The 26553-nt window shown below is 33.6% G+C and overlaps 1 protein-coding gene across 1 annotated transcript in view; it reads left to right on the top strand.

The window, feature by feature from the left end:
* Positions 1 to 26553, top strand: part of LOC129228258 (ataxin-10-like) — a 45307-nt gene that overhangs the window by 7135 nt on the left and 11619 nt on the right. The window contains exons 2-7 of the mRNA XM_054862930.1: positions 2341 to 2514; positions 8532 to 8599; positions 10701 to 10809; positions 15987 to 16151; positions 18576 to 18653; positions 24519 to 24672. Of these exons, the coding sequence (XP_054718905.1) occupies positions 2341 to 2514; positions 8532 to 8599; positions 10701 to 10809; positions 15987 to 16151; positions 18576 to 18653; positions 24519 to 24672 (748 nt within the window). The remainder of the gene's footprint in view (positions 1 to 2340; positions 2515 to 8531; positions 8600 to 10700; positions 10810 to 15986; positions 16152 to 18575; positions 18654 to 24518; positions 24673 to 26553) is intronic.

Consider the following 26553-nt stretch of genomic DNA (forward strand, 5'->3'; position numbering starts at 1 on the left):
CGGAAGCCACTCATATTAGCCTCAAAAGTGGATTAACGCCTCTGTTATTCATTGCCTTAGGTGCTCCAAGGGCTATCAGAAACAACAACAACATTTTAAGTTTAAAAGAAAAAAAAATATTGATTTCTCATTACAACAACTTTTTATTTTCAATTATAAGTAGTGAAAAAAAATAGAGGTAGTGTTTTTTTTCCTTTCTGGGCTGAACAGATTAACAATATGCAGAAGAAGTAAGATAAACGCAAGTTATACAAAATAATTTCCAAAATTACTGCATTCGGGATTAAATAAACAGCAATATATGAAACATGTGAGTCACAAAAATTTATCTCAAGTAAAATGCTACAGAAACGTGAGAACCATGATTTTTATATTTTTGATGCAGGATGTGGCAAGGAGCTAAACTTGACACATTTCGGCATTTCTCTCCCCCCCTCCCATCATTTGTTATAAATTTTTAAATTTATGGTTTGTATCCACACCTTTCCAAATTTTCAAGGTTTACAAGCACCTTAAAATGGAAATAATTTTTTCAAGTACTTTTCTTCTTTTTTTTATAGAAGAAATCATGAAATTTTCCGGAGTTGGGGGCCTTCAACAAAGCGGGTGCCCTCAACTATAGCTTGTTTAGTTTATAGGTAAATCCAGTTTTTTTTTTTTTTGAAATCTTTGTTTTAGTTTCCAATTTGTTGAAATAGTCGATTATTTTAAGTATAGCGGCTGATTACTTATATTTTCTCTCATATATTTGCTCTAATGGTTTTCAATTGAAAGTAGTCCTTTTCAACACATTTCAACAACCCGGTAACAGCTTCACTCTTAGTAATACAGTGAGTGGTGCCCCCCCCCTCCCCCATCAGAAAAGGACAGTTGCTATTCTCTTCATTTTCACTTTTGAACTTTTCAAAAAAAGAAAAAAAATCATGATTTTTTTCTTTTCACATTTTGTTACCATGTATAAAGTTCTCCCAAGGCTGGGGGGGCATTGACCCCCTCGCCCCCCATAAATCCGCCCATGCCTCCTGATCCCCCCACGTGGTGACCCTGGATCCTGACCCCCCCTCGAGGCAAAGGTCTAACTCAGCCCATGATTAGGGCTGGAGACAAAGGGTGGGAGAGGCAAATGCATAAGGGTCTTGGACTCACAGAGGTCGACGAAATTAAAAACATCCCAGTGCTTAAAATGTACGTTCGCTTATAAAAATTTAAATGACAGATTAAGTTAAAATGCTTTACAGCTGCTCTTTCTTAATGTGCAGAGAATGATTCGTTTCATTCTAAACCAATTGTAAATGCTGAGTGTGTGGCGCGGCTCAAAGAAATTTTCATGAACCTTGCCGCTGCTCGCTGATGTTCTCACGAACCCCATGCGGCGCGGGAGCAGTGATTCACTACCTTCCCCTTCCTTACTGCAGGTTTCAACCTGACTGAACAGTAAACAACCTGATACTAAGTTTATGTTTCCTTCAAGCTCGCATTTCAGTGCTGTTTTATGTTCTTGTGTGATTAGTTTTGTACCATTCTGTGTTGTTTTTAGAAGAAGATTAATTTAACTGATAACTTCTATTTACTAATTTTTCTTGTTTTTGCATTGCTAATGGCCCATACTTCTTAATTGCACTGGGGCCGAGTATCTTGTCACCGGGTCTGCCCATGATGACTACACCACCGAAATACTGTCTTTTTTTCGTATTATTCGTGGCAGTGTGTGATCCCCAGGTGGTGAAACTGAACAATCTAAAGAAAAAAAAATCTTAGTATAATCCACAGATAATACAATGTAAAAAAAAGGAAGCTTTTTGATTTTACAATTTGAGCAACTTAATCAAAAGCATATGAAGGAGTAATAATTTTTAAGGTATAATCAAAATTATTCTAAAACCTAATCCAGAGAATAAGGATTTGTTCTTGTCAGTAGTGGATTTTCAATTTTTTAGGCCCCCTCCAAAAATTATTTCTGTTCCCACCCCTGGTTCTTGTTCTTGAAATGGTGATTGTAAAATAAACAACCTTGCAGGCTGTGAAACTACCTTTATTGGTGAAATTAAGGTTCAGTTCACTGGCATTGATAAAAGAAAAAGCACAGATAACCCGCTCCTTATTAATTTTACTTTTTTTACAGATGATATGCAGAAAAATTCGGTAAATATATCTATTTACAGTTGAGAAGTTATTCATCCTGCAAAACTTAACCTACTGTACATTTAAAAAAAAAAAAAAAATCGGTTTTCAAAATTCCTATTAATGATTAAAATGATGATTTTTCACTTTTTTTTTAAATTATTTTTTTGTCATCACATTTTTGTTCATCATAATTTTATGAAATTTCTTCTATTGTAGATATGAAATCAATGATGTTCATTGGAAAACCATCTCAAAAGTTGCCAATCATGGTCTGGAAATTTTAAGAAATGGAGATTTTAAAGACATTGAATTAGATTTTCTAGCAGACTTGTTTAGGTTTCTGAGGAATTCATGTGCTGGTTCTGCAAGAAATCAAATGTATATATTCAGGTAAAATGTTTTCCTTTTTTTTGAGCGATTATGATTGCTTATTTTTTTCACTTGGCTGTAGTTGATGTTCCTTTGATTTTATATTTCTTTGCTCATAATACAAACTCCTCTAGTCCTTGGGGCCCCTGTGAGTGTGCCCCTTTTGCTGCGTGGTGGCATTTATGTCCCATAGAATAAACTTTGCACAGTCCTCTTTTACATGCCGTATTTTCGGGAATGAGCTCTGGGGCGCATACAAGAAAAAAAAGGAAAAAAATTGCCGGTGCAGTGTGGCACATAAAACAGGTGCGGCGGATACAGTGTCTTTTTTTTTTCAAGTTAAAAAAAAAGTGGAAAACGCTGCTAATAGACGGCACCACATCCCACATCGTCACCACATCCCACATCGTTGCGAAATCCTTAGACATTGGGCAACAAATAAAGGAAAGAGGGGGGAGGGAAGGTGAGTCGGCAATTGCACGTGTTTCACTGAGGAGAGAAATGCTGATCCAATTGGGCTAGCAAGCCCTATCCCGTGGGAGCGAAGGAGTCCGGAAATCCTTTGAACTTGGGCGGCAAGTGAAGCAAAGAGGGGGGAGGGAAGGTGAGTCAGTGATTGCACAGTGAGTCAGCGTTTCACTCAGGAGAGAAACTGATCCATGTGGGCGAGCAAAGCGTATCTCGTCGGAGCGAAGGGGTCAGGGAGAGGAGGCAGCAAAAGTACTAGTAAGTGAGGGGGATGGATTTCCAGTTTTGTAAAGGGAATTTACTACTGCCCTCACAAAAGTGGGTTGCTCGCTCAAGCAATCTTATTGAAAACTTGTCTCCTAGCTCTAATTTTATTATTAACTCATATCTTCACATTGCTTCTTTTGCTGTCGTTCGTGCGTTCTTGGCTTTTCTTTTTTTACAGAATTCTTTCACAGGTAGCTTATGAAATGGCTCCTAAGCGATTGAAAAGTTATACTGCAGCCTTTAAGTTTAAGGAAAAAAGGCAGAAGCAATTGGAAATCGTCTTGCTGCCAGAGAGTTTGGCATTGATGAGAGATGCGTTTGCCGTTGAAAATCGGACCTATTAACCATCGAAAGTGATGCCGAGGCAAATGGGCCAAGGGATGCTGAAGGCAAAAAGTGCAAAATGGGGATTTAAAAAAATATTTCATAATTGTTAGTTAAAAATAATAATGAGAAAAAAAAATTGTTGGACTTGCCCGCTATGGTGGATAAAAGACCTAAAGTTCTAGGAACTAAAAATGGGTCGGTGCAAGTAAACCGAACGATTGTGAAATGGTATGTCAGGGGAAAAGAATTACAGATACTCATTTGTCTAAATAGATAACTATTTATTAATAAAACAGAGTAGAATGTGTAAACAGGAAAAATACATTTCACATGGGTAAAATAACAAATTTCATGCACCCAAAATAATTTAGACTGTAAGCCCCCCAAACATATTGATTTAAAAAGTTCGTTCCAATTCATAAAAGTTAACACGTCCACTCTCTTGAAAAATACCATAATAGAAAAAGTCCCGGTAAAAGAAACCAAAGTTCATCATACCAAGGTAAATGCATTTTTAGAAAAACTGGTGTCATACAAATTGGAGATTCATAAATTAGAAGAAAACTTTAAACATCGTCGACACTTTTAGTAGACGTAAAGAAAACATGCACCATCCATAGGCTGTCCTCCGAATCGCTCCGCTGATGAACCCATCTGCACAGGCATCCAGTCCGGCCAGCTCATAAGGAATAGGCTTGGTTGGGTCTAGACGAAGTCTCCATGCTTTGCATCAACCATGGGAAATCCAAGTCGGACATAGGAAACAGCAAAGTCGACCGAAGACACATCATCATAGACATAACACCTTCTTAAATTACATTGGAGATTTTTATGCTTTACTGAAGCACGTGGACAAAATCGTCTAACAATTAGGGTTGAAATATTTTATGAACATCCCTGCTCTTCTAGCAGGGTGAACAAAAGCACTCAACTCATAATAAATTCTATCCACTTCCTCTCAGTTTGAAAATAAATTAAGAGCCCATGACTGGCTCATCAGGTGCAAAATGTCAGCACCAAAACTAATACCAACCTACTGCAATGGCGGTCAAGACCAAAAAGAGAGAGAGAGCGAGTGAAAGAACACTTTTTTTATGGACAGTTAAACATATGTAACTACACAAAACACACCATATTTTGCATGATCTGATCTAAAATTACATCTTAACTTTCAGAGATTTTCCACCTTGAAAACTTTTAAAACTATTTTCCACATCAGCATAAGCAGCCTGTTACTCAACATTTACGCTGTGACGTCATACGGCTTCCGCCAGTAAACATGCGAGTTACGGTTTATTATTTGAGACTGAGGGGTAAACATTCGCATATGCCGGTTTAGGAGAGTGGGATAATTTACCAAGCTATGATACAAAAACAAGTTCTATAATTCAAAAACACTTCTTAGCTTTCTAGGAATTCCTCCAAGAACCAAGGGCGCCCATATAGGGGGGCAAGGGAGGGGCTTGAGCCCCCTTAGAAATTAGAACTTCCTTGCTTTTAGTACTTTTTTCTTTGTAAAAATGTAAAAACATTTCTAAACTACCCATTAATGAATAAGTTATTAAAAATGTCAAATTTTAATGACTCTAATCTGTCCTGAAATCTGCATCCATGGGGAAAATATCCTGTTAAGCCATGGTTAAAATATCTGAGCTCCCCCCCCCTGACAATTTTGCTTATGGGCACCCATGCCAAGAACTAAAATGGAGGCATTTTTCTAACAAAAATACTTTTTATTTACATTTAATCCAGCTTTCTTTACTACTGATTGTGCTTTTAAGTTGTTTAATGTTTAGTGCGTGTATGTAGAAAGTGCGGAGCTTACACCGGGTGCAGCGCATACATTAAAATTTTTTAAATTTAAGAATATATTACGTTGCAGCGCTTACACCGGGTGCGGCGCTTATTCCCGAAAATATGGTAATCATCCAGCATCCAGCCCCCGGCATTCATTTGAATTTTGTTGTCTTGAATCCAAAATATGTTTTTTGTAATAATAATTGTGATAGGACACTAGCGCAGTCAGAAATACCTTCTGGAGGGGGTTTTTGATCAAAAAAATCTTCTGAAGGTTTTTTTTTTGATCAAGAACACCTTCTGGAGGTTTTTTTTATTAAAAATACCTCCTAATGAAGGTTTAAAAAAAAAAAAAATCAAAACATCACTTTCGTATGCATGAACTACTGTATTGGAATTTGCATTTATGATAAAACCAATGCCTCTGGGGGGGGGGGGGTTCACTCCCCCCCTTTGCTGCGCCACTGTGATAGGAGCCTCATGCAGAAATAAGAAACGTAACTAGTAGGGTCCTATCCCAATTTGTAACTGCTTAAATTGTAATTTGAATTCAAATCATCAAAATTCAAATGAATGTCAGACTAGATGCTACCTTTTTTTCTATAAGATGCTCATGTATGGTCCTTCAAAGATTAAATTGTAGGTTGTTGAGAACTTGTCAAAATTTTGTGTATCAATATGATTGTTGCTCAACTTGAGGATGGATTACAGAAAGAAAAAAAATCCACCCCTCTCATTTTTTCTCACTTCTCCAGCTCCAAACTGATATACTTCCACTTAACTTTGAGACCACTGCAGTAGTAAATATAATGCATTTTCCATGAAGGTTTTCCCCCCTTTTTGTTTTAGTCAGGGAGCAAAACAAGATGTCTTCTATTCATCTGAATTTGTTGCAATTCGGGTTGCAAATTTAGATTTTTGTTTCACTTGGACAGGATCAAAAAGTTTTTTTATTTCTTTTTTAATCTTAGAAAGGTTAATTGGTGAGTTTATTTTTCTTTTGTTGATTTAAGTCCTTTTGCATCTTGTAAATATTTTAATGTTTTGGCCTATTAGCACTTATTTTAATACATACTGCTGAAAATTGGATAATTTTATTCCTTTTTTAAAAATAAATCAGGAAATATAATTTACTTTTGGAAACACATACCAAAGTCAACAATGAATGCTTACTTTTCACAAATTTGCTTCTTCTGTTTGAGATTTAAATCCTTTTGCATGCATTAATTATTATAGTATTTTGATAGTTGATAGTTATTTTAATGTGTGATACCTTAGATTAGCTCATTTTTTATTTTAATAATTAATTATTTTTACATATATATATGTACAATGGTCTGGCCAGAGGAAATTTGTGTCTGTTAATGGACCCTTCACAAAAATCCGATAAACTAAAACGGATCTTTCACCAAATCCCAATCAACCAAAACGGATCCTTCACAAAATTCTGACGAACAAAAACGGATCTTTCACAAATTGTATATTGAAAGAGCAAATCTCAAATCAAAATAACAGAGTATATTTTTGTACATAAAAGTGATAATGTTTGGAACCTTTTTTAAAGTTAAATTAGAGGGATCAACTTATATAAAATTTACTAATTTTGCAAAAGAAAAAAAAACAGCACTCTTGTGATGCTTCTGCAAGCGATGAATACCATACCATAATAAATAACTACCACTACCAAATAAATATAATGCTTGTTGTTGATTTCTTTGAAAGAAATTAACAGCTGAAAGTCAGTTTGGTTTATAATTTTGCTTGTTTGTTTTATGCAGTGGTGTTGTAAACTTCTCTGAAAACACAATCTTTTTACATCTGATATGAGAATCATATTTTATTCTTTTTCGCACTAACTTTGCTTTATTAGGATGCAGATAAATGAAAAGTCTCTTTATTTTTGTAACAACAAGTTTTTAAAGCAGAATTCCAATTTCTTTTATGAGTCGCAAATTAAAATGTGAATCAATGGTTTATTTTTTATTTTATTTATTTAATTATTTATTTTAATTCAACTGTGTCCAGATATTAATGATATATTTAACATGGGACTCTAAAATGCAATTCTGGCATAATTTTATCAAAAATATTTATTTTACAAGCCGTTTTTTTACTTTTGATGCCTTCACTTTGAGGATAGCGATCTCTTTGCATCCGCTATGGGAATCTGATTTTTCAATGTTTGGTACGCTTTCTTCAGAGATAAACAAAATATTTTTTTAAATATTTATTAATCACAGAGTTTATAAGTTTTAAATAAAATTCTGTGCACTTTGAGGGTCTTGGGTCGAAAAGTTAAATGCTGAACCCCTGCTTGAATTTCTTTGTTACAATTATTTTAAATACTATACATATGACATTTCTAGAAAATTTAACATAATGTAGAATGGTAAATAAGTATTGATACTTGAGGGGTACCCATCTCCCAGAGAGCAATGCCGCCCCCCTCCCCCCAGAATACTCGAAAAATACTTAAGAATGATATTCTCAACAGAAAAGAGGGAAAACACTCAACTTTAAGTGTCAATGATGCAGTTTGCGCCATCTCAAAGTTCTAAAATTTTGTTTTTATAAAAAAAATTTTTTTGCAGAATTATTTGGTTTTTTACGAAATTGTTTTTTTACAGAATTATTTGATTTTTCACAAAAGATCCCGTGAAAAATCCTGGACAGACCCCTGATGTATTATTTTGTTAATATACTTTTTGTGAATTTTCAGTTCTTTGCTTAGGTTTGAGCTTGATCTGTATTTTGAAAAAAGACTGTTGCAGACTGCAGAATAGTTAATTTTCTGTTACTAATTTTAAAAATAAATAAAATCTTAATTTCCTGCAATTGTTTTGTGTAGTATTTTTACTATCTTTAAACTACATACTTAAGGAATGTTATTTTAATTTATAGTTCTCCCTCCCTCCTCATGATAGTAGAGGTTTAAGATGGGAGGGGGGGGGGGTAGATAAACCTTGCTAAATAGAAAACTAACATAGATACTTGAAACTATACATCTTTTTTATTAATACTATCCATTACTGTCTGAAAAAGATTGACAACTCTGATAATATTTCCCCCTTCCCCACTTAGTTGCATGTACTTACTACATTCTGAATGTTGAATAAATAGTATGTAGTAATTTTACGTATCACTTTTATACCTAATATTTTTTTTTTTGCTTCCAATAGCTCAGATATCATTCTTAACTGTGCAAAGACAGCTTTAGATCATTTTAAAGAAAAAAACTCAGAAAAAGGTTAGTGGTGCTGTTATTTATTTATTCATTTTTCTTTTGTTTGGGAATGCACATCTATACATAGTATAAAATGAAGTCTCCAAAAAAGCGTCTGTTTATGTGAAAGCGCAAAACTCGAGAACTACCTGACAGATTTCGCTGAAATTTTCACAATATCTTTATTTTAGCCCCAGAAAAGTTTGCAGACCAGTTCGGAAAAAAATTTGACGCATAGTTATTTTTTATTTCAATATATTAGGCCCAATTTCCACATAAATTCTCGATAATGGGGATTAAAAAGTACTTGCACATATTAATATTGTGTATCGTGAGAAAGAGTAGAATTTTCTGCGTTCTACGCAATTTGTTTCAATACCATGACTTAATTACAGCAGGAGTTATTTGTAGGAGTTTTTAGCTCGAATTTTTTAGGCTTAACTGAAATTTAGGCACTACTTTCTTCATTAAATAAATCAATAAACACTGAAGGAATTGTCCCACACTTTTCTTTTTGACACCATTGGAAAAAGCGGCACCTTTTACTCCAGATCTATCTCAACCTATGGTCAAAAAACTAAGCTTCTATCTCCAAAGGAAAAAAGTTACAAGATTTTAAATAAAGTTCAAAAAATCTCATCTCCATTCAATTTGCAAGCCATTTTATTTTCGCGTTTCCATGATTTCGTTTTTTCAATCCATTGTTTATTTCCATCTTTCTCATTTTCACATCTTTAACTTATTTTATGATATGGTCAGTAGGGAACAGATTTTTGGACATCATCATAATGAAATTTTTGAACTTTTCCAAAGAAAATTTTTTCTATTTTTGAATTCTGCAATGAAAAATTGAGGATTTATGAAGTACATGAATGACTTTATATACTAATCTTTAAATAATAAAATTTTGATATGGTTTCGTAGAATTAAAAAAAAAAAAAAAAAATTTTGCCAGCGCAGGTGATAAAGTCGCCAAAATCGACGCTGTTGGCAAAAACCGGAATTCCTCACTGGCAACCCTTTGCTCATCGTACGCTGTGAGTTGTCGCCAATCGGGGTTTGCTTGGCGATTTTTGCTGCCTATTTGTTTACTTAAATGCGATCGTTATGATCAAAACTTGTGTTTCTACTGTTATTTATGTAATGTTCAATGCATAACGTATTAATTGTGCAAAATACCAATGGATTAAAGAAATTAACATCATACTAGGCTTTTTTCATTAAGGTTACAAGACAGAAGACAATTTATAATATTGAATAAATGGACACAATTATTGGTGTCTAGATTTTAATGCAATTTGGACATCTCACATATATGTTTAAGAAAAATGATTTTGCTTCAAAGATACTGCATAAAAACATATGAAACACTTTAAAAGAATTAAAAATTGATTTTGAGGACGAAAAATACCTTTAAAACATATAAATCATATATTTAGTTCTCAAATAATAGCATTGTCCAGATTGTAACTTTTGGACATTCATCAAACTTCTAACCTCTTTTTTTTTCTAAACTCTTTTACAAAACAAATAATATGCATTTCCTTTTGTAATTTGTGGAAAATATTATCAAAAAATTTATTTTGATGCTTTTTTTATGGTTCATTTGCTCAGTTAACGTTTTTAATGTCCAAAAGAGCATTTTTTCCATAATTTATGTCAATTCTTGTCTCCATACAGTATTATAATTTAAGTCAAAAATTTTTGAGCTAATTAAAATGAAAGTTATTTGATGTTCAAGCTTCAAAGTTGAGGTCTGTGTTTGCTCTCACCTTTTGAAAACTGCCCTATTATGATATTTAAAATATTGTAACGTAATTTTGCTGTCAAATAAACTTCGCCAGCAGAGTTTTCAACATGCCGAAATAAGCTTGTTGTGTGTGCTATCTGGTGGCCACAACTCAGTCTCCAAACACATTCCTTATTTTTTAATTAACAACCAATATATTCACTAGAAATAATTTATATAGCAGAACAAAGTTTGCTAGGTCCACACTTGTAAGTAAATTAAAAAAAAAAAAGAGGTCTGCTTATGTGTCAAAATGTTTATTTATTTATTTACTTATTTTTTGTCAGTGATGTATACTTATATGTTTTTTTTTATTTCAATCTTTTTCTTTTTCAGAAGTACTTGTGCTTAGGTGCTGTTTGCAGTTTTATGGAAACTTAGTTTGTTCTGGGACTGATTTTAAACTTCTAGTGTGGAATTTATATATCCAAAGAAAGATGTTTAGGTACTTTTTTTTTCTTGTATGTTTCTGGGTGATGTGTTTTTTTCCAAAAGAAAATGAACATTATATTGATGAAAACTATACAATTAAGGGAACACCATACATTAAAAATGGTTTTAGAAATTCAGACAAGATAAATGTTGTTCTAGTCAGGCTTGGCATCTGTTCTTGTTGAAACCAACCAAAAGAAATTCAACCAAAGCATAGGAAAAGCAGATAAAACTTCAATGTCAATGAGGGATGTAAAATTTTCGGAAATTTTGAAGCGGCTAGAAAAAAGCCATTGTTTTACTGAAAAAAATGGTTAAAATGTATATAATAGCTTTATTTTCTAAGAAAATATAAAAATGTTCAGTATTTCTAGATATATACAATCCATGTTTTTTTTCTTTGTAACAAAAATATGAAAGGGTCTGTCTATAAATGATGTCACACTTTTAAAAAACAATTGCCCCCCCCCCCCTGCAGGCTATATAGCTGCCAGTGCTAATATGTCAACTTTAAAATTCTTTTAATGGTCGCTGTGGCTGTATTTGCACTTTTTTAACCAACACACTACAAACGATTAAAGTTTAAGGAATTACAATATTTTCAAATCTTTACTGGTAATTAATCTGTATTACTTCAACTGGAATTTAAACTTTCGTAAGTTGCTGACTTAGCAGCTTTCAAAAGCTCTTTCAAACACTTCTTCAAAATTAAAGGGTTTCAAAATTAAAGTTTTTAGTAATTAAAATATTCTCCTGGTCTATCAGACAGTGAACAAACATACATAAAAGACACCGCCAACTCGGTCATTCCAGCCGAGGACTGCAGTTTTGTGCTTATTAGCACTCATCAGCCTGACTTAGGAATTGATTGAGCTGGAGATGGAAAACCTCAAAGGAAGCCAAGAGTGCCAAACAAACTGGTAGCACACATAGAATTAGCACTCTTGGCTTCCTTATGAGGTTTTCCAGCTCCAGCTCAGTCAATTCCTAAGCCAGGCTGATGAGTGCTAATAAGCACAAAACTGCTGTTCTCGGCTGGAGTGACTGAGTTGACAGTGTCTTTTATGTATTTCTGCCTTAACCCTGGCTATTGGGCGGTAACTTACTGAAAAATGAACCGACAGTATAATCAGACAGTGAACTGCACAACTCTGTTCTCGTCCTTCTGAGGCATTAAATATTCTGTCGCCCAATAATTTTCTATATGCGATCTCATAAGTGAAGACCTAAGAAGAATGTCTATTCTGTGTTTTGTAATTTGAACAGAAATAATAGAACCAAAATGTTTAAGTCTTTAGAATAGGTTCCCGGATAACTAATTCTGTCAATTAAGCAGCTTTGGATAAGCAGCTGATGACCACTTTCCCTTATTGTTCAGGGCCAGAGATAGAGTGAGGCGGGAAGCTTGTCAGTTTCTGAAAATGAATTCAGTTTCCACCATAGATATAAATGTACCATATCTAATCTGGTTCCCACGTTATGACACAAAATAGCATTCATAGTACAATACTTTGTTACAGCTCTTCACATATTGTATGCTTAATTTTATCTTTATGTCCACTTTTTTGATGTATTATCATCAACATACCACACTGTTAGAAAATGCTAAACTCAACTTCATCTTTTGAATTTGAGCATTGCTCTTGAAAAGCAGGGCTGCGGAGTCGGAAGGAAAATGGCCGACTCCGACCCCGACTCCGACTCCTGGATTTTGAAACGCCCGACTCCAACTCCGACTCCGGATTTTTTAAAATTTTTTTAATTGTATTTTTTAAACTCCCTCTCTCCATTCAAGGGAAGGGGGAAAACCTCTTAACAGAGATTGAAATATTAATTCCTTTTTATGAAAATTTAGCATTTTGTTTTTTATTGTAAACCCAAGACGTCATACAACGTTAGAAATTCAATTTAAAAATCAAACTTTCCAATAGTTACGAGTTAAAAAGTGAGATGACTTAAAAATCCCTTTTAAAAATTTTGAAAATGATTATGTGTAATTTGCCCCCCCTTTAATGTTTAACAAATATATATTGATCAAATCGTGTGCTTTCAATTTTTGAAAGCTGTAACTTGAGAGAAAAGAAACTTTTTTTCTAAATCCAAGTTCTTGAGAGGGAGTGGTTTGCCCCTGGTGACATCCATCTAGTAGATGACACCCAAAGTTAATTTCAGAGTTTATAAAAAATATAAATACTTTAATTCTAAAAATTTTCACGAATATATTTTAAATTATATTTCATCAATAAAATTTCAACGAAAATAGGGCACATATGCGTCAGGAGCTAATTTTACACAAAACGCGGCGGTATACAAATTTGTACGAATAGCTTTTACTATACCTATATTTCTTCTTCGCTAAATTTTTAATTTAAATTTTATTGGCTGCTTTAGAATTAACCTAAATATGAAGATTTTAAGATTAACTGCAATTCTTGAGTGTTGTAATTAAGAAATTTTTTACACTTATTTTGTTACATACTTTTTAGTGAGAACCAAGCTTACAGAAATAGTCTTAATAAAGAAAAAAACATTAGATTATTTCATCGAATCTTTTGGATTCGTGCTTTCAAGCCAGAACTTCTTTGAATTTGCCGATCACACTTAAACGTTTCAACCTTAGCTACAGGCGTCGACTTACTAATTTGTTACGTTTCTTTTACTATTTTAAACTGAGATAGAACAAAACACTATATTTCTATTTTTATTTGAAAGTGATTACTTGAAAATGTTATTCAACAAAACCGTTTGCTTAAAGTTGCTATTAGTTAAGTTAAAAAGCAAGCAAACTAGGGGACGGCTACAGAAAGTTCGGTAAGCATTCAAGCTAGCTGATTGCCATAATGGCAGTTATTTTCTCATTAGTATCTTTTTATACATGTAATTGAACCAATTGGTAATCAATTTTTAAAAAATGCAAGGAGAGTCAGTGAAAAGGAAAGAAAAAAAGAAGCCCGGAGTCGGAGTCGGAGTCAGCATGTTTTCCAACGACTCCGACTCCGACTCCTTTATTCTAAAATCAGTCCGACTCCGACTCTTCGACTCCGACTCCGACTCCACAGCCCTGTTGAAAAGATAATAAAAATGAATTGCTGTGACATTTTCATTAAATTTTCCAAAAACTGTTATGTTTTGTGACAGATGCTTATTAGGGTTGTTCCAAAAAAACTTTTTTTTTCAGTTAGATTCCAGAACCCCCCCCCTCCCCTTTTTTTACACTTACTAATAGTATTATGCTGTGCAACAGTTTTAGCCTCTGTCTCAAATTTTAAGAGGGTGCTCAATGGCCCCTTAATTTAACATTATCAGTAGCTTAGAAAATGCCACAAATTTAGAAACATTTAATTTCCCCAGCTGTTTTTTTTTTTTGCAAATAATTATTTTTTTGCAATGTATATGCATATTGCTAGTGTATATCAGCGGTTCCCAACCTTTTCCCTCTTACGAACCCCTTCCAAACTCCCAAAGAAGTTGGCGTACTCCTTGGGTACAAGCAAAAAAAAAAAAAAAGAGCGTACACACACACAGGCAATAAAAATTGTGAGATTTTTTTTAGTTTCATGCTGCTCCATAGTTTATAACAAGAACGAAAACGTAATTGCAGATTATAGAATTACAAATATTGCTACGAACTAAAATGGTCGCTAAAAATAAAAGAAAAATAAATTCACCAAACAGTAAACACAGTGATTATTCTGTGTTGAGCTTCAATCAACTTTGAAAAAATTTTGAGAATGAGATATATGTGGAACAAAGAGGTCAAAAAGATTGGCTGAAATTTTCTGACACAAGGGTATATTTATCAATATTATCACTAAATCAGAAGTCAATTAGAGGATGTAATTTAAAATACCTTTTCAGGAACTGTCTCAGATTAACTAAATGAACTTTTTTCTTACAGTAAAATGAGAAAGATCTCTAGATTTAAGTCTTCTTAAAAAGGACTATGAGCCTAGCTGTTTGATAAAGATATACTGCATACATTTATCGTTCGATTGTTGAAAAATTTTCTTGTAATTATGCTATGAGCAGGCATATATTGAAAATAATAGAAGCATCTATTTTCAGTATACACGTTTATTTTAATTTTTACATAAAAGGTAATTTTTAACGAAACAAATATTTTTAAGCTACTTATTACAAGAGAAATTTTCTACACAAATTTCATGAATTCCTTATTTACATATAGCGCTAATTAAATTGCATGGTTAAATTCCGTTAATTTTTTTTTACTGCGTAAACCTCGCACTGCCAAATTTCCACCCACGAAAATTTTCTATAGGAATTAATTTTTCATACTTCCTGTGGTATTTTTAGGTTGCTAGCCATTCTTTCCCTTTTTCAGCAATAAAGCTCGAAGTAAATTGTAATCTCACCTCTATGCATTTTTGACTCAACACAGAAGAAGAGGGATAGCTCTTTCTCGGACTCAAATGGTAAAGAAATACTTAACTTCAAAACAATTTTAGACACTCGCATATGGCCCATGCAATGTTTTCAAGTTTAATCAATCTTTCCAATACAACATTTCTGAAGAAATGAACGCTTTCAAATTCTTTCATCTGCGTACATTGTATTCATAAAGTAGAGCTTTTTCAGGATGGCTTCAAGGCTGTCATTCTCAATGGAAGCGATAAATCCCGTATTTCGCAATGACATACTAAATTACTTAAATGTAAAATATGTGAGGAAGTATGCAAATATTTTAATGCTAAGAGTATCAAATGTGCAATAGACAAATGAATAAAAAAGGAGCAGAATTTGCTTGAAACTGCTTGAGCATGAAACTTCATCAGAAACAGGCATGTTAAAACTCCGCCGTTACAATATTTTTTTCACAAACCCCCTGAAAACCTCTCGCGAACCCCCTGGTTGGGAACCTCTGGTGTATATCATAATGTGTAGCATTGTTTTTTCAGTTCAATGTATTTTGTTAACCACCCTCCGCATACTAATGAAGTTTGGGGGAGGGGGTTGATCACCCTCTTTCAGTTGAAATAGGAAGCTAAAATTCTTCCAGTATATTACTATCCGAATGTCGAAAAATATTTTAGTGTGTCCTGTTATCTAAGAGAAACTTTTTTTTTTACATGTATTTTTGAACCACACTAATGCTTATCTTCTCAAATGTTTTATTTCAGCTGTCAGAAACATATCTTATTGAGCGCTATGTTTTCTTTTTTACTGTTCTAGGGATCTTTTACAGCACAGAGATGCCAAAGTTCAAGAGTATAGCATGATGGTTTTACACAATTGCATGATTGATGAGCACATCAGTTACATCATCAGCACCAAAGATGGACATGACATTTTAGTTACTTTAATGAATATTTTGTGTGACAACTTAATTGATTGGGGGTAAGAAAATGTTTTGCTCATTTAAGTGGGTTACAGTAGTTTTATCTGTCTCATATTATTCTTCCTTTGTATGTAAGATGTATCAGAATAGAATAGAATGCTGTGCATATTCTTTTGCAGGTTGAAGTGTTGATGCAGAGCTCGTGTGAACATGTGATGATTTAGACTGATCTAAAAAAGTCATCTCTATGATAAAAAAATAATGAAATGAATACAATTACAACAACAGAAGTTGTGTTCCAAAAAAGGCCTTTTTTTGGTCCAAAAGCTACACCATCATTCACAAAAATTGTACTTTTGGAAGTATTTACTTGGTAACAATTCTGATTTGAACATTACTCCTGAATAATGTTGTGAGATTCCGGGCTGTTGTGCCGTGGTCTGAGTGTTATTTCCCCAAATGTTTCAACCGCATCTGAGGAGGTTATCTTCAGTGTTTACGTGGTCGAAGCTTTCAGGGAAGCAACTTCCTAGTAACTGATGCAGATTTCGAAGTGTTTATTTATGTGGAAAGAGCTAGCTCTCCCTTCGTTTTGGGCCATGGTTGGTTGAGGAACGTTCGTCCTAGTTTCTGGTTGGCTGAAACTTGAGCTGTCTTCATTTTGGTTGGGGATTAGCTGCTGGACGTCTGTCGCTGTTTCTGGTTGGCTAAAAGTATCTCTCAGGATAATCTAAGTACAGCATGCCAGAGTTTATCTTAATTCCTTCTTTCTTTTTGTTGAAATTGTTGGGATGTTTGAAAATTTCGATTGCTTCTCTGTTTAATCTGGCGTAATAGTGGGAAGTCCTTGAAAGTTTTTTGGTTTCTTTGAATTTAAGGTCATGGGTTTCTTTGGTGTTCTTTTATTCTTGTTTTAACACTTCTTTTTTGTTGTTCCAATGTAGACCAGTCTGCAGGAACAGGGGATCTTGTAAACTCCTGCAGCGGACAAAGGGTCTCTCGCATCTTTCACTGATCATAGTAAGTGCTAATTCAATGGGTAGGCTTGAAAACAGTCTTGATGTTGTGTTTGTGCAGAAGTCTGTCGGTGACGTCCTCAGCGTAAGAGAGGTAGGCTGTAGATTTAACCGGTTCTTCAGGTTAGTGCCTTATAACTTTGGGGTGGAACACTTTTTTAGTTTCTTGCTTCGAAAAGCCGTTGGCTTGGAAGACATTTGTGAGGTGGGAAAGTTCCCTCTCAATAACAGTTGGTTCGCAGATTCTGTTGGACTTGCGAAAGTTTTCAGGACACACCTCTTCTGTCGAGGATGGGGATTGGAGTCCTTGTGCAGTTAGCGATCGGTATGTGTAGGCTTGTGATAAATACAATGGCCTAGGATTCCGTCAACTCTGCGGTTGACCATGACATCCAGGAAAGGCAACTTCCCGTCATTTTCAGTTTCCATAGTAAATTGAATATTCCTATGTTGGCTGTTTATGCGAGTCAAAATCGATCTAGTTCGTATTTTCCGTGGTTCCATATCACAAAGGTGTCATTGACGTGTCAACTTTTATGTGGAGAAATTTGAAAAAGTGGCTCTCGGCACCTCAGAACAGCAACTGATATGCTGGCTCAGATAGGTCAATGACACCTTCGTGATGTGGACTAGTTTTCACCCTAGAAAATAGAGAATCAATGAAATAGAACATTGTACCTTGAGACTCTGTAGCACTAGACTTTGAAGCAATAGAAATATTTCTTGTTTTGAGTAGTGCAAAGTTTTTCCAAGTAAAATCCTACATGAGCATGAAAATCATACATATTCAAATATAATTTTGTTGATTAAATGTTATTTAATTTTTAATACAGAACCTAGCCCTGTAGTTATGGTGTTTATTTAAAAAACCTGTACCTCAGAACCAGACTGACATAAGCTAAAAAATTATGCAATTTTCTGTTTATTATTGCATTATGTGAAGGAGCCTATTCCACATTGAGCCTTGCAAATGTAATTCTCTTTAAAAAATTCTTTTCAATTTTTTGCCAGGCGTAAAAACCAGGCCAGGCGCACGTCCCATCCTTTCCATGCGCCAGAAAAAAGTTTTCCCCTCTCTTCCGTAAAATTACCATAATTTGACTTAAGTCCTTCTGGCTCTGAGGTACAGAAATTTATCTTTCATGGTGTATTCAGGTTTAGTATTTAAGAATGAATATTTTATCGAATTTAATGTTTTTTAAATATATGTTCATACTACTTATATGGCTCTGCTTTTCCCTTAGTGAGATTTGGAGATATGAATTTTATTGAAACTATATCGTGTTCTGAAATAATTTTTGTGGAATGTTACTTGAAGTTGTTTTGTGTTTAACAGTGCATCTTTTCTATAAGGAATGTCAAGTTCTATTTATTTGTCAGTCTCATTTTATTTTTAAAAATAATTTTTGTCAATTTATTTTTATAAGAGTTTTGTTAATAATTGCTTGCATTTGTTTTGATCAACAGAATATTGTTTTTGGAACTGTTGTTGAAGCAGGAAAGTTTTATGCAGAACTGCTATGAAGTTCTTCCTGGCAGAAACAAGTAAGATTAAGCTGTTTGCAAAATTCATTTTTTTAAATACAATTTAAAGTTACATTGAATACAATTTAAAATTAATTAATAAGAAACAACTCTCTAAAACTTGAACTTTGTGGTTCATATCAGGGGAGCTGGAACCCAAAACTTAAAATCTTGGGAGGGTGGAAATACTCAATTTACCGAATGAAATTTCAAACTTTGCTGAATGGTTAATTGTGAGCAAGAAGGTAAATCAACATGAAAAGAAGAGACAATATGTATCTTCAAAAAAATTCTGTGTTGCAATACTGTTTCCATATTTGCCAAATTGTGTGACAAAATGTGTTGAATAAGAAAAATTTTGGGATATCGAAGCAACCTCCCATTCAGACGCACTTTGTTCATATCGTTGCCTTAGAGCAACAGTAAGATATCTTAGTGTTATTTCTGGGATTAGATATCTTACTGTTGCTCTAAGGCAACGATGTATGTACATTAATAAAGGTTTGTTGTTTGTTGCATGTATTACTAAGGAATTCTTTGTATATGGGTCATTCTTCAAAAAGTAATTTTTCTGTCACATGCCTTTTACCATTGAAAACTTTTAGGAACAATTCATTTAACATTGATTTGTAATTTCATCAAAAATATATCCATTTCAACCTGCCACCAATGTTTGAATAATAATTTTTAATTTAGTACATTTTTGGTTCACAACATGTGAATTCTCTCTTCAACATGTGAAGACATGCACTTCCGTGGCATGTCACACACCTTGTGTGGCTGTTTATGTTGCTTAATAACTTGTTTAATTAAAAGTATATACTTATTTATTGATTATTCCTTTCACGAGTGTCTCAAATACTAATTGTTTAAGTATATTTAATTTTTTAATATTGTGTTTTAGTTTGTTTTAGTAAGACAAGAAGCCATATGTCACACAATAAATTCTCACCTCCATTACCTAAACACAAAATGCCATTCCTCCTTAACACATGGCAGTTACGGCATCAAATTTTATTTTCCATGGTACAAGGGAGCCCCCTTGTTTATTTTCAGCTATAGTTGAAGTTGTGAGATTTTTGTCAAAAAACAAAAAGATAGATTTTGCTTCAAAAACTCAGTATGGTTACTCTAACTTCTCACCTCCGTGAACTTGAATTTCAGAAAAGATAAAAATTAATTAATTCAGGAATAATAATTTCAGAATCGAGTAAATTCTTAATTTCCTGCTTGGCAAAATTCTTTGCAATGCTAGGAATCGGATATGGCTTAGATAGAATTGGAAAATTATGCAATAAATTAAATTTGGGAGTGACAGCATTAGTCGAACCAAGAGTTTGGTATGACTTTGAAAATACTCTACTGTTTTCCATAAGCATATTGAGTACTTTACTTCTATCGGGTTCATTAAGGTGTTTAACTTTGAAGTCGGATTCATTAAGCTCCTTTTTTCTTAATTCAATTACTTCTTTCATGGTTGGGCTATTTACTTGATAATCACCTTTCTTGGTAAAAGTAAAAATAATGCTATTGTCAACAACTTCAAGTTTCCCAATGTTTGTCTTTTTATTTACAACAATGGTTTTATCTGAATTATTTTCAAATGTTGTAATTATTTTCCCATCATTAACAGTATGAAGAGATTCTGACATTGTGTAATTCTATTTGTTTTTACAAGGATTTAAGATGAGATGAGTCTTCTGCGACAAAGATTTTGGATCAGAAAGAGATAAAATTTGAGATAAATTTGGTTCCAAAGTAATGTTTTCAAAATTTTTTGCAACAACTTCCTCAGTGGGAGTTTTTGAAATGTTATTGCAAGTCTTACTATTATTTGGAGATTCTTCGAGAAAGTCAAATTTGTCATTACCCATTATTAATTGTTTATTTGGAATGTCCAAAAGAACTTTGTTGGCTTTGATAAAATCATATCCAAGTATAATTTTGTATTTATATTTCCAATTATTTTGAGTGACAAAAAAAAAAAAAAAATTACTAAACCATTTGTTGTTGATTTGAATTTTGAGGAAATAGCAGATAAATATGGTACTGAAATATTGTCGATGGTGTGAATTTTGACAGATCTTGAAGTATAACTAACTTTTGCATGGTTCTTTATTAAAGTTAGTGTACTAGGTTCCACCATGGACAAGTTAGCACCTGTGTAGATAAGAGCAGGTACAACAAAATTTCCAAAATTAAGATTGATAATAGGCAATGAATCAGAGTTTGACCCCTCACATGACATTATGTGTTTCTCAATCACCTCATTTTGAGTTTGTGAGCAGTTTTGTGTCACAATGTTATCACCTATTTGGGAATGGTCATCGAATTCAGTTTGTTTACAAAAATCTTGGGTGGAAAAATTATCTGTTTGGGTCCTTGTAAAAGAATTTTCTCTATATAAATCACAAGAACCCCTGTCTAGTTTAAAGAACTAGAATTGCTTCTATGAAAATTACCCCTCGTATAACTAGAATTGTACCATCTTTTCCCCCTGTTGTTCCTATTTTTTGCTTTGAAAGAATTTTGATTTCTTTTGTTTGGTTTTGCTGGTTTATTTACATACAACAATCAGCAGTACTGTATTTTTTATCGCAGATCCCACAAGAAATTCTGTCCATATGCGATCTTTGTCTGCTTCCCTGCCTGAAATATTGGCGACCCCTTGAAAATGATCCCTGAGCATTATTTAAATTTCTGCTCTGAGATTCTTCCTATTTTTTTTGTTAACTCCTAAAATGCTTTGTTTACAATTTGATTTTTTAGAATTAAATCAATTTCATAATTTTTTGCAACATTGGTGCAAACTAAATCAGTGTTGTTAAGGGCAGTCTCAATGTTTTTTGCAGCCTTAGCAACATCATCAAATTTTTTTTTTGTCCTGATTTAATCATATCAAATTTGATATCAGGTCTGAAGGCATCGATTAATTTTTGCGACTTTAATTTTTCAGCCAAAATTATGATCTCAAGTGGAGAGTCTTCTTTCAAATCAAAATATTGTGTAATTGTTGATATCTCATCAACTAGGTAGAGACGAACTGGTTGGGCTTTTGATGCGAATTGGAAAATTTTGTTAAAATTTCAGAAAAGTTTGTTGTTTTTGAAAATTTGTTCTTCAGTGCCTTTGTGAGAATTTCAAAATTACCTAACTTTATGTTTTTTGAGGCATTACTAATGAATTAAAGTGCTTTTTCAGTTAAATTAAGCTTTAGGATGAGAAATTTTCTTTCTGACGACCAATTCTCGAGATGTGAAACTTGTTCGATAATTTCTAAAAAGAATTCTAAATTTTCTACCTTCTTCACTCGAAAAATTTTTAATGTTGCATGCTAGCTTTGTTACATTACTTCTATTCCCGCTTTTGTTTGCCATGATGGAAATACAGGGAACAAAACCAATCTAATAAGAAATCATACACGAAAAACATTAACAAATCCCCCAAAATATATTGCATAACACATACATACAATAAATGATTTTTTTTCACCAAATTTACCATCGATTAATATTGTGAAATATCACTCAATGCTTGAAAATTTTCAAAACAAATATTTGGAACACCCATATTTCCATGATATACCCCTACAGTTTGCATACATAAATGTAAGAAATTTTATTTTAACGCAGCATGGGAAAAAATTTTTTGTTCAGGATGATTGAAAAAACCTGAGTTTTGGATTTGACATTCTGTTACTAAATAAATTCAACCCTAAAAATTTACAACACTAAATGGCAATCCAAGACTGAAAAATTTGTTAAAATTAAACAATAATCCAGTACGAAACCAAACAGCACCAATGATAAGGTGGTGAGGGGGTACTAAAGATAAGCTGCAGAAGGGTTTTGAATAATGATAAAGAGAGGGTTAAGAAACATAAATGCTGGTTTATTTACATTATATAAACATTTGTATGCATGATTTAATAGTTTAGTGGTACAAGTACATAATATTCTATAATGGCCGTTTTTAAGAAATATTAATTAAAACACCTTACTGATCAGCAAATAGATTGAAGTGAGGTGATACATTTGTGTAATATAGTGTGTAATCAAAATTTCAATTTACAATTTCTGGACAAAATATTAATGCAATAGTGATGGAACATTACAGAGAAAAACATACGACCTTTTTATGCTCAGAAGCACGTTGATCAGCGAATCACAATTTTGAAGACACCTACATCATTATTTATAAAAATCATAAATTGCCCAGCACATAATTTATTAATTTGTTGGTGATGCGTTTTATCACTAGATTACAAATCACTTTTAGGATGCATCGGGATTTCACATCTTGGTAGTCATGCTCATCAGATGCACAAGGGTTTACCAAGAGCTGTAGATCTCCTTATTCTCAGTTTGGCGTCCCCATCTCTAGGACATCTGCATTCGTAGATTGAAGAAATTTGCCTTCCTACTTGTTTTAGCAGAAAGATCAAAACACAAAAAAAAAAAAATTTGAAGATCACATCAGCAGGTGATACGGCTAGCAGAAAAACTTGAAAGAGTCAACAATTTGTGTGCTTGATCCACGCACACTAAAAAGTGCTCGGGAGTCGAGGAAAATCTTGCAAACTACATTCTTGCACAAATTCCACAAACTCTTTTTGAATGAAAAATCAAGCAATGCCAGAATGTGTAGGTTAACTGTAAGGTTGCAGTTACGAGTGGTCGAAACAGTGAGAGGTAGAAAAAGCGGCCGCTGGATAGAGGTACCTTTTGAATTGAGGGTGAAACGCAGTAGAAGGCAGGTGTGGTAAATCATGATTGTCACACCCACCTGGGGGGGGGGGGTCATGGCGCAGGACTGTGGAGTTGACTTTTTTGGGAGGGGGGGTTTGATGCATATTTTCGACTTATTTTTGAGGGGGGTCTCTTGTTTCTAGGAGGGCCATTCTTTGTGTTATTTAAGGGGGGGGGTGCACCATTGTTCTTGGGGAGAGGCACCTCTGTAGGAAAGTGGTGCCTCTCCCCAAGAACAATGACTCTTCCCTTTTTCTTCCCTGGTGGTGAATGGATAGCAACTCACATGATCCATTGCCATTGCTTGCAAAGTTTTTTCAAAGACTTGAATGGATCTTCAATGAATGATTTTTATCACCCATAATGAATGAAATTCATGAAAACTGAATTATTGAGAAAACAATTCTGTCTCCGGTAAAAAATATCATCTACTTTTTTGCATGTAAAATTATTTATTTATTTTTCTTTTTATTTTTTGGCAAGTTATTTCAGAGTGGATATTCTTTGTTCTTGTTATCTTATGTATTCATGTATGTTTTTTGAACATTATTTAATTTTAAGCGCTTAAATACAATAGTTATGAATGATTATTCTTTGAATAGTATTTAACTTAAGAATTTCACTACACCATCAACATTTTCACAAATTCATCCCAAGTTTTTTTTTTTTTAATTTTTATTTTGTCTGCTTTGATATCAGTTTTTTTTTAATGCTACAATTTTTTTGCAATATCTTTTACTTGACATTATAACTGTACACATTTTTTACTGAATGATTTTTTTTCTGATGATAACTCCATCTATTATGATGTAACTTTTAAAATATTATTATTTAAAAGTGTTCTTGTGAATATAAAAATCAGAAAAGATAGAATAATATTAAAACAGTATCATAAACTTGTAGAAACACGAAGTAATCAACTAATGAAACACAGAAATTTGAAAAAAAAAAGAAAAAAAATCAAGTGTGGAGAGGGGGAAAAAAAGGTTCAAAACCTGACTGTAATTCCTTATTTTGCAAGAACTTCAATTTTTCGGAAACAAGACCTTTTTCCTTTTGAAATAAACTGATTGATAAATGCATGCATAAATTGGTTTCATAATTTTATAGCTGAAAATTGTTTTATAAAATTTTTCAGGTTGTTAATATTGGATCTAATCACTCATCAGCTGAATAATTCCAATGACGGCCAAACCTTAATTCCTCCTTCAGCTCTTAATTTCGTGACACAGCGCTACCTGAACCTAGTAATGAATATAATGAAAGTCTGTAACACAGAGTTCTCTGAAATCGTAAGTACTATCAATAAAACCATTTACATATAAAGAAAATCATTCCGAGGTGTGGGGTGGAGAGGGAATGAGAACTTGTATGTCAATTTTTCCTATATGAAGAGTTGTCTAATTCATGTTGATTTTGTAGGGTTTTTTACATTCCTTCAAAACTTCATGTAAGCCCCTCACTTAGCAAATTGTTTTAAAAAGCCGTTCAAACTTTTGCTAGCTGGTTCAAAACTCCCTTTTCAGTTTCAGAATTTACAACTTTTCTCTTTGATAGCCATTTATGACATATTGGTTTTCCTGCTCTTTCAATTAAACAAATACTATTTTCGACTTTCCGTACTGTCATCAAAGTTGGGACTTGCCACCAAAATTGTGCACTTAATTTTTGGAAAGAGATCTACATTTTCTGATCTGGGGTCCTATGCAAGATCTTTGAGTCTGAAGGGTGTAAATTCGGGAAGCTTAATTTTTGCTCATGCCCTGAGCTTTTGTGCATTTTGTCCAGCCAGTTTGTTTTGAACTGCCTGTCTGAACCTGTCAATAAATCTAACGACCAAAGGGCTGACCTTGAGGGTCGCATATTTCACATATTTGGACAAAATTCTAGATATAGGTCCATTCCCACTAAATATGAGCCAAGGTAAAGAGATTTGACTGCATAAGCCCTAGTTTGGCAGCAATGAGGGTCCAAAATTGCTAGTTTGGCCACAGAAATGCAATGGGGTTTCCATTGGAATTTCAGACTTCAGCACTATGTTCAATCTTCCAACACATTTGGCATAACGAGTGGAAGGGAGAACACCTATTTATTCATAGGCATTTTTTAAGTTTCTTGAAAAGTTGAAAATATCTTGTATTTTCGTTCTCTTATGTGCCATGTGCAATAAATTAAAGCTTTTTCCCCTCCCCCATTTTTTGCTCATTGTTATGGAACATCTTTGATAGCAGACGATAAATATCCAGTAAATGTTTTATTTAGCAAACTATAAATACGTTTTACTAGCTGACGATTTATATATAACAAAAATAATTAGTTTTCTTTTTCAAATGATAAATGTCCTGTAACTACGTTGTTTCAGCATTCAAAATATTGAAATTAAAAGTAGTATCCAATTTAAATTTGAGAACTACTTATTAAAAATTAGTATTCGAAGTAATTGATTCAAAGGTAAGTGCATACAAGTGGCTCGTACTGCAGTACAATTGCAGAAAAAGTGGTAAAGATAGTAATTCTGGAGGAAATTCCATTGCATTTCTGGGCCCAAATTATCAACTTTGGACTCCCGTTGCAGACAAACTAAAACTAGGGCCTATGCAGTCAAACCGTGTTACCTGGGCTCAAACCTAGTGGGTGTTCTATGTCTAGAATGTTGACCAAATCCGTGACCCTCAAGGTCGTGCCTTTAGATACTAAGGTATTAACAGTAATCGGCTTACTCGCTTACACTAGACAAAATGATATTTTGACACGAGATTTTCGCATTCATGAAGTTATTGTTGTTTTCTACCTCTTTTCTGTGTAAATTTTGTCACATAGAAAACAAAATCTTATTGCATGTAAACTTTGATTAAAACGAGCTGATGTGTGCATCACATGACTTCCTTTTACTCCAATTTAATGTCATTTCCCCATTATTGGCAATTTTAATGTGATTCAATTGTTTACTCTCTAAATGTCACCAACAGTGGACAAATTAAAATCAAATTTAAAAAAAGAAAAGATAAAAATCGCCAAATTTGTCGCCAAGTTGGCGACAAAGCTTGGCGACCAAAAGATTGGAGATATATCGCCAAGGGTCCAACAAATTATAATACAACTTGAGTTTACGTCGAAATTAGCAATGATTTCCTCCCAAAAAGGGGCAAAAGACCCCCTTAGGATCATCCGAA

This window comes from Uloborus diversus, chromosome 1, assembly GCF_026930045.1.
Source record: "Uloborus diversus isolate 005 chromosome 1, Udiv.v.3.1, whole genome shotgun sequence".
In the NCBI taxonomy this organism is placed as follows: Eukaryota; Metazoa; Arthropoda; class Arachnida; order Araneae; family Uloboridae; genus Uloborus; species Uloborus diversus.